This window comes from Rutidosis leptorrhynchoides, chromosome 8 (genome assembly GCF_046630445.1).
Source record: "Rutidosis leptorrhynchoides isolate AG116_Rl617_1_P2 chromosome 8, CSIRO_AGI_Rlap_v1, whole genome shotgun sequence".
NCBI classification, from domain to species: Eukaryota; Viridiplantae; Streptophyta; class Magnoliopsida; order Asterales; family Asteraceae; genus Rutidosis; species Rutidosis leptorrhynchoides.
In genome coordinates, this window is record NC_092340.1 from 6,735,001 (window position 1) to 6,743,951 (window position 8,951).

Here is an 8,951-nt window from a genome sequence, read left to right on the forward strand (position 1 = left end):
GAAATTAGAGTTTAGTGTCTATATTTCGGGTTTAGATTGAGTTTTTAACACGAACGGTTTGGAGTTTAGGGTTTAGAATTTAGAGACTAAACCTAAAATTGATTCACTGGGATGACAACATTGCACACAAGGATATCCTCTAAAGTTAAGTCAATTGGTTTATAAAGTTAATTCAATGTGTTTTTTAACCTAAAAGTTAATCTTTACTTATATGGTTAACATTCACGAAATGGGTGACTGAAATGGATTGGTAATGGATTGGCTAAGCACTTCCAATGATGCTAATAGATTGGCAATGGATTAACGATGGATTGTCAATGAATTTGCTAAAGGTTGACGATGCTTTTACCAAACAACACAAATAATTTGTGAACATATCATCACAAATGATATACTACGTATTACTTTCCCTGTCTCAGTTTAATAGTCTTTAGATAAAAAACACAGAATTTAAGAAAAAAAATGACTGTCACATGTATTTTTTTTGTCAACTTTCCAGTTTTACCTTTAACTTTTTACTTAAATTTTTGTCTTACTTAAATAAACTATAGGTATAAAAGTACTTTAACCAATTATTATTATCAATTTATGAAAGTGAACTATTAATATAGACTAAAAAGAAAAGATTGTCAATTAATATGCGACGGAAAGATTAATTGTTTAAAATATGACCCTACAAATATAATATATTAGTTTCTTTTTTTTTTTTATATTTATAATAGTTTAAATATGAACCTACAAATGTAAGATAATAGTTTAAATATGTTATACTATATATCTGTATATTCTATCTATACTTTTTAGATATATATACTAGCTTTTGAGCCCGTGCGTTGTATGCCTACACAAAAACTGTTAAATAGATTTAATCAATCGGAAAACAGATTTTAGGAGGAAAATATGGAAGTAATTGTTTTTTTCTTTTTTTTTGAATTTTTTTTTTCACAAACATAAAAATTTGGTGAAAATATGAACAATTTAGAAAGACAATTTGTGATAAATGCTATTACTTTGATAAAAAAAACGCTTAAAAATAACATTCTTGTATGATAACTAAAATTAATGAAAAAAATGAATAATGACTAGTGAAAAGTACTCTTTAGGGTTTATAAATTATAGTTTAGGGTCTAGATTTTGGGTTTATAATTGGATTTTTTTAACACGAATGATTTGGAGTTTATGCCCAAAAGGTGTATATTTCGCAGGGACACCCCGACCCTGTATTTTCTTTAAAAACCCACCATACCCACCCCCCGAAAGAGTCGGACGCCAGAAAATTACCTTCACCGGGTCCCCACACATGTGACAGAGCAATCATCATCCCATTGCCACAAGAGTTGTAAATTCTTGCCGCGAGTGGAGATTAAATATGCGCCTGTTTTAGGTCCAAGATTTCACATGGTGGGTCCCAGCTTCAAAGGTACCGGTTACCACTGAGTTATTGCTACATTGGTAATGATTTGGAGTTTAGAGTTTAGGATTTAGAGACTAAACTCGAAATCGATTTTCTTATGGTGGCGACATTGCACACAAGGATATCCTCTGATATTGAATTTCACCCAAGTCGCTTTTCACACATTACGTTGCGGGGCAGCGGAAGGGGGGGCGTGGGGTTACCAATCATGTCTTCGAATTGGTCCGAATTTCTTTCAGATTAGCATTTGGGGGCGAGTTATGCAATTGTTAAAGATGATCGTGTGAGTGATCTAGTTTTACTGAGTGATTCCAAAATGTGGTTCGAAAAAGAAAAAAAAAAAAAGAACGTGGGTTTGAACTGAGATGGGCATTTTATATCTATATAAATATAAAAATAAATATGTTCATAAAAATAATATGTTACTACTACGTATGATGTGTGATTTTGAAAAATAAAATAAATTAAAAGGGAAATGCTAATGATAACATTAAGGGTTGTCATTAACAAATTTGTGTATGCATATTTTAATTGTACATTCTAATAACTACTTATTTTTATGAAAAAAACTACCTTTTAACTTATAAATGTAGAACTATTTTTTGAATTGAAATTTTTTTAATAACAATCATAAAAGTTGTAATTAGCATTTTTCAAAATAAAAATATAACATACACTTCAAAACCGAACAGAAACGTTTAAAAGGGTGGACCCAGGGCCAGAAAGAAGGTTCCCAAATAGCGAGTCAACAATGGCCCTTTTTAGTCTTTACACCATCTTCCAAACACTTTCCCCTTTCCAACTCCCAATTTTAGTGTCCTTTTCCCTGTTTTATTATTATTCATCTTCACCCATCAAATTTCACACACCATCATCATCATCATCATCAACTCAGTTAAAGGTAATATCTTTCTTCATACTTCTGTTTTCATTATCCTTTTTTAAAATTCTTTAACAGTCTGTATCATGACCTTCACAATCAACAACCCAATAATTGATGCTTTTGTAACTGTGGATAAAATTTTTGAAATCCCAGCTTTGAATTAAATCCATGGTTCGGCCTCTTGATGTATTTGCTTCAGGGATCTGTTATCATTATGAATTGTTAAAGTTTTGTGGAAGGAGAAAACTTAAAAAGTCAATTGGTTTAATAAAGTTAACTCAATTTTGTGTTTTTTAACCTAAAAATTCACTATGTGTGTTGGCTACTCCCCTGAAATGGCAACCAAACCACACAGACTCTATGTATCTAAACTGGTTAGTGTTTGGATGTGCACTTTCAATTTTCAAAATGATAATAATTAGATAATTTGTTGGTTAAAGTTATACAATGGTCATGACTCATGATATATTATCATTTTTATTTCAATAGAGAGTTTTTTTTATTTATACTCCTATGTGTTACCTGAATTCCTTCGGGTCAATAAATTAGGCTATTAGGGAAAATAATCAAATATTTGCTTCATAATTAATTAGAAAAATTTGATTAAGAAAGTAAAGAAATCTTCCACGGTGCATTAGATCATTTTAAAGATATTACTTGGAGTCATTCATGGCATATTTCGAAAGACGTTGCATTCGAGTCATTGAGGTCATCAAGATTATTATTAAGTCAATTATAGTTGGATGTATTATGAAATGGTATGCATGCCGTCAACTTTAGATGTAAAGAAAGTTTATCTTTTAAAAACGAATGCAATGTTTGTAAATGTATCATATAGAGGTCAAATACCTCGCGATGTAATCAACTATTGTGAATCGTTTATAATGTATATGAACGGGTCCTTTCGTAATGTTCGTGGACAAAATTTTTCATAAAACGAAAAAGAAAAAAAATTTGCTTCCCCCGATTTGTTATTTCCCCATTGATCATGCCCATATATATATATATATATATATATATATATATATATATATATATATATATATATATATATATATATATATATATATATATATATATATATATATATATATAATCAATTAGGAAATAGATTTTTGGAGGAAAATATGGAAGTAATTGTTTTTTCTTTGAATTTTTTATTCACAAACATTAAAATTTGGTGAAAATATAAACATCTTAGAAAGACACTTTGTGATAAATGCTATTACTTTGACCAGAAAACGCTTGAAAAATAACATTCTTGTATGATAACCAAAATTAATGAAAAAAATGAATAATGACTAGTGAAAAATACTCTTTAGGGTTTAAAAATTATGGTTTAGAGTCTAGATTTTAGGTATAGATTGAGTTTTTTTTAACACGAATGGTTTGGAGTTTATGTCCAAAAGGTGTATATTTCGCATGGACACCCCGACCGTGTATGTTTTTTGGAAACTCCACCAAACCCACCCCAAAAGAGTCGGACGTCAAAAAATTACCTCCACCGAGTCCCCACACATGTGACAGAGCAATCATCATTCCACTGTCACAAGAGTTGTAAATTCTTGCCGCGAGTGAAGATTAAACATGCGCCTGTTATAGGTCCAAGCTTTCACATGGTGTGTCTCAGCTTCAAAGGTACCGGATACCACTGAGTTATTGCTACATTAGTAATGATTTGGAGTTTAGAGTTTAGGATTTAGGGACTAAACCCGAAATCGATTTCTTAGGGTGGCGACATTGCACACAAGGATATCCTCTGATCTTTAATTTCACCCAAGTCGCCTTTCACACATTACGTTGCAGGGCAGCGGAATTGTTGGGGTGGGGGGGGGGGGGGGGGGGGGGTTTACCGATCATGTCTTCGGATTGGTCCGGATTTCTTTCAGAACAACGTTTGAGGGCGAGTTATGCAATTGTAGACGATAGTCGTGTGAGTTATTTAGTTTTACTGAGTGATTCCAAAATGTGGTTCGAAAATAAAAATTAAAAGATCGTGGGTTTGAACCGAGATGGACATTTTAGATATACTAGTGAAATGACCCGTGAAATTACGGGTTTGTTTAAACGAAACAACTTAATGACATGTTTTAGATATTAAGTGAATGTACATGCTAAAGTCATTTATTTTAATGACCCGTTTGACTAAGAAATTTGTCGTTGTTTTTACAAATATATAGAGACATGTATTTTCGCATACATATGTAACGTAATTAATTTCGTAAAAAGAATCCATATTTGAATATTAATAATATAAAAATTACAATTTAAAAGAGATTAATATTTCATTTTATAAAAGATTTCATATTATTTTTTTAATTAAATTAATATATAATTATGACATTATCATTATCAAAATTAAAGGGTAATTAGCTTAATGTTTTTAACATTTTATAAGATTGTATAGATATAGATAAATATAAATATAAATATAAATATAAATATAAATATAAATAAATATAAATATGTTCATAAAAATAATATGTTACTACGGATGATGTGTGATTTTGAAAAATAAAATAAAATAAAAATATAACATATAACATACACTTCAAAACCGAACAGAAACGTTTAAAAGGGTGGACCCAGGGCCTGAAAGAAGGTTCCCAAATAGTGAGTCGACAATGGCCCTTTTTAGTCTTTACACCATCTTCCAAACACTTTCCCCTTTCCAACTCCCAATTTTAGTGTCCTTTTCCCTGTTTTATTATTATTCATCTTCACCCATCAAATTTCACACACCACCATCATCATCATCATCATCATCATCAACTCAGTTAAAGGTAATCTCTTTCTTCATACTTCTGTTTTCATTATCCTTTTATAATTCCTTTTAACAGTCTGTAACATGACCTTCACAATCAACAACCCAATAATTGATGCTTTTGTAACTGTTGATAAAATTTTTGAAATCCCAGCTTTGAATTAAATCCATGGTTCGGCCTCTTGATGCATTTGCTTCAGGGATCTGTTATCATTATGAATTGTTAAAGTTTTGTGTAAGGAGAAAACTTAATTAGTCAATTGGTTTAACCTAAACTGGTTAGTGTTTGGATGTGCACTTTCAATTTTCAAAATGATAATAATTAGATAATTTGTTGGTTAAAGTTATACAATGGTCATGACTCGTGATATATTATCATTTTTATTTCAATAGAGAGTTTTTTTTTATTTATACTCCTATGTGTTACCTGAATTCCTTCAGGTCAATAAATTAGGCTATTAGGGAAAATATTTGCTTCATAATTAATTAGAAAAATTTGATTAAGAAAGTAATACGTAACAGATTAACATCTTTGGAACTTAAAGTAAAATTCTTATATTGTAAAGGATGACATGATTTCTTGTTTATTTTTTTTGACGTCTTTGTTTTCGGGCTCTTGACGTTGTTGTTGTTGTTGTTGTGTTTATCCGACACGTTTTATTATGTAGGGGCTGCTACTAAAATGTGTTCATTTGCTGTAAACTCATAAAAGTTCCCTTTAGCCATTATGAGTACAGACATAAACATACATGAACATTATTTAAACGTCAGTTTGCCAGCTGATATTCCCGATGATTTGAGAGAGTTTTTGCCTGAAGAAGAAGAAGACGAAGGTCTTACTTATGAAGAGGTCATCTTGCAACAGGTAAACCTTAACTTTATGATTACATTACAATCTTTTATTTTTAATCATATACATATGGTTAAAAAGTTTTAATTTTATGAAATTGGATGCAACAGGCGACCGTCTATCAGTCATATCAAGACAATTATGAAGTGACCAGGAACACGGTCGTGGTCTCTGATGATGATGGTGATAACGATAATCATGATGATGATGATGATCATCATCATCATCATATCAGTGACTCGAGTTGTTCTTCAGACGATGACAGTGAAACCTCGAGACGTGAAAGTGATAGTTCACATGAAGCTACAGATGAAGCTTTTGCTAGATCTTTGCAAGAAATGGGAGAGGAATTTGACGAGTTTTTCATAGCCGAATTTAACACCGAAAATCTTAGAGCAACTCCTACAGTATTCACATTTTTTCATATATATATTTTTTGTTAAAGCCTTAGGTCACACCATATTTTATAAGTAGCATTTTATTAAAACCTATCATTGATTGATGGTCAGGAACAAGAAACTAGTACAGTGTCGAGCCAAGATGACGTTGATCCTGATAATATGAGATATGAGGTACATATACATATACTAATTCACGCTGTAGATTTTCATTCTGTTGTTAAAATTTTTGAAATTGATTTTTTTGTTGTGTAGGAATTAGTAAGCCTAACTGAAACTGTCGGTGTCGAAAACATCGGACTATCTGCAGCTCGCATTTCTCAGTTACCAATCTCTATTTACACATCAGGAATGTTCTCCATGAACAATGAAGATAAGTAAGTAGCTTTAGATTAGAATTATTATTATTTTTTGGTTATGTAAATTGTAGTAAGAAATTGCTAATTCTGATGTATGTGGTTACTTTAGCTGCGTGATATGTCAAGAAAATTACAAATTCGGGAAACATATGATCACACTGCCTTGTTTTCATCAGTATCATAGTAAATGCATCATCAAATGGTTGAAGCTCAAAAAGGTAACCTACGTATATTTACAAAACGTACGGCAACTAACTATCTAACTAACTAACTAATGCTAATTTATGTCTATTTTCAGAACTGCCCTATTTGTCAAAAGGAGGTCGCATAATAATAATGATTCAGGAAAAAAAAAAAAAAACAAACTGGTAATATCTGCTTTGCTTTTAGTGTGATGTTTCTTGATTTCACTCTCTTTATTGTGTAAATAAATAGATACCAATGTACAAACTTAAATTATACGTAATGTGTTGAGGATACATTAAAAGTTGGAGTACTTGTTTTAAGAACTATACAAAGTCTCATGCTCAAATGGTTAGAAAAGTGTAAATTTGATTGATATCAACAAAACAACCCCACATACATGACTAGAAGTAACTCAAAAACATGTATAGCATCAACATTGTAAAGATTAAACTACTTAACAAAACTTTCATTAAAATCTTTTGTCAAAACCTTAAACAAAAAGTCAAATAATAACACCCCAAATGCAAGGCGTAGCCAAGTTTAATCCCCATAGGCTACAACTTTGGGGCATTTGCCTTTAAAAAACGGCCAAATAAGTTAAGAGTTGAATGACATGAAAATAGGCATCACATGATAGTGCACGCGTTCATTCCTTCATAATTATAATACGGGTCATGATACTCTTGATACGGATATGATGGCACATGGGTTGCACGTGGCATAGGAGTTTGATAGTCATAGGTTGTATTGTAATTAGAAGACGTGTATCCAATCTGAGGTGGCACACCATTAGGGTAATAACGATCGTTGGTTTCATAATAAGGAGTATAAGGCATTGATGACCTGTAACCATCTCTATAGGAGGTTGGATAAGTACGTGATGTTGAACCGTAGTTGTAGTAGTTCCTGTATCTTGTTAGTAACGGATGATTCATTTTAACACTAACGACCTCTGCATGCGTACCTGTATCCATCACTGCTTTCAATAGTATGCTTGGATCAACTTGTGCTGATACTTTGAAATAGTTTTCTTCAGCTACCCAACTAACCGAGTAAACACCTACAAGCCGGTTGATGAAGACACATAACCAATGTTAGACTTGGTCATCAAGTATCCCACAACAACAAAAACTTACATTATTTAGTAAATTTAAATAATACCTAAAAAGAATTTGTAATAACTGATTCTTGAAGGAAGTAATAAACCAAGATGTCTATAGTAATACTCTTCAACATTATTGATTACAATAACAGAATCCTCATTCAATGACCTTACACTAATTAGTAAAATTCAAATATTACCTAATAAACTGGTCATGTTGGCCTTACACTATTTGCAAGAAATGATATGACCTTTAATGGATCGTATACATGTTGGTCGGTTATTTTAGGGCGGATTAAACTTGAAGTTTTCCAATGGATGGTTAATGGGAAGATTTGTGAGAGTTTTCAAAGTTATATTTGGACAAATGATCCAAGGATGCTGATTTGATCAAGCCGATATACAGTGAAGATTCAAGCTACCGATGTCCTTATTTTTATAGCTATTTCTGTTTGTTGCATTTTGTTTATGTATAATGATCCAAGAAGACAGTAAGCTTTGTAAGTGTTGCTTCGTTTTTCTTGTACTCCTCATCTTTTCACAGGTTCGTGAAAATGATTATTTATATACAAAAAAAAAAAAAAAAAAAAACTGGTCATGGTGATCTGCGCCAACCAGCCAAGTCAATAACTAATTTAGGATGTGTTAACTTGTAAGCATTAGACAAACAGTTAACCCATTAATTTCTCTTCCCATTTGCCCTCATCTCGTTAATATTAATAATTAACAAAATTGATATGTTATCAAGTAAACACAAACTGAATCACCATTATTATCTAGTTGAAAGTGCAACAAATTAGATGAACATTCAAAGAGAAACATACTAACAAAACAGAACCTTACCTACAATGGATCGTAAGACAGTCATTGTCTTCCAGATACATGCCTTACATTTAGAGTGCATCTTGAGACAACATTCCTTCAAAACCAAAATAAAATTAGTTAAAAAAAACAAATACTCCGTATTTAATAGGTATATGATATAATTTATACGA

At 31.4% G+C, this 8,951-nt stretch overlaps 1 protein-coding gene across 3 annotated transcripts; it reads left to right on the forward strand.

Moving 5' to 3' along the window:
* The first annotated feature begins 2,201 nt into the window (after positions 1-2,201).
* LOC139861359 (E3 ubiquitin ligase BIG BROTHER-related-like) lies at positions 2,202-8,474 on the forward strand. Of its 3 annotated transcripts, XM_071849734.1 has the most exons (9): positions 2,202-2,283; positions 5,055-5,080; positions 5,730-5,926; positions 6,022-6,318; positions 6,421-6,483; positions 6,565-6,686; positions 6,778-6,886; positions 6,967-7,036; positions 8,246-8,474. In XM_071849734.1, the coding sequence occupies exons 3-8, from the start codon at positions 5,789-5,791 to the stop codon at positions 6,997-6,999; spliced, it is 762 nt and encodes a 253-aa protein (XP_071705835.1). In that variant the 5' UTR covers positions 2,202-2,283; positions 5,055-5,080; positions 5,730-5,788; the 3' UTR covers positions 7,000-7,036; positions 8,246-8,474. The 3 variants fall into 3 exon arrangements, with proteins under 3 accessions (XP_071705835.1, XP_071705836.1, XP_071705834.1); XM_071849735.1 differs by lacking the exons at positions 2,202-2,283; positions 5,055-5,080 and adding an exon at positions 2,292-2,315; XM_071849733.1 differs by lacking the exon at positions 2,202-2,283 and having other exon boundaries at positions 4,734-5,080.
* Positions 8,475-8,951: the final 477 nt, after the last annotated feature.

What these genes read in the sequence shown, in the direction of transcription:
- LOC139861359 (XM_071849734.1), top strand. Translation starts at nt 5,789, where the DNA reads ATGAGTACAGACATAAACATACATGAACATTATTTAAACGTCAGTTTG. An exon ending in CTGATAATATGAGATATGAG is followed by an intron (nt 6,484 to 6,564) that starts GTACATATACAT and finishes TTTGTTGTGTAG; the next exon opens with GAATTAGTAAGCCTAACTGA. An exon ending in TCCATGAACAATGAAGATAA is followed by an intron (nt 6,687 to 6,777) that starts GTAAGTAGCTTT and finishes TGGTTACTTTAG; the next exon opens with CTGCGTGATATGTCAAGAAA.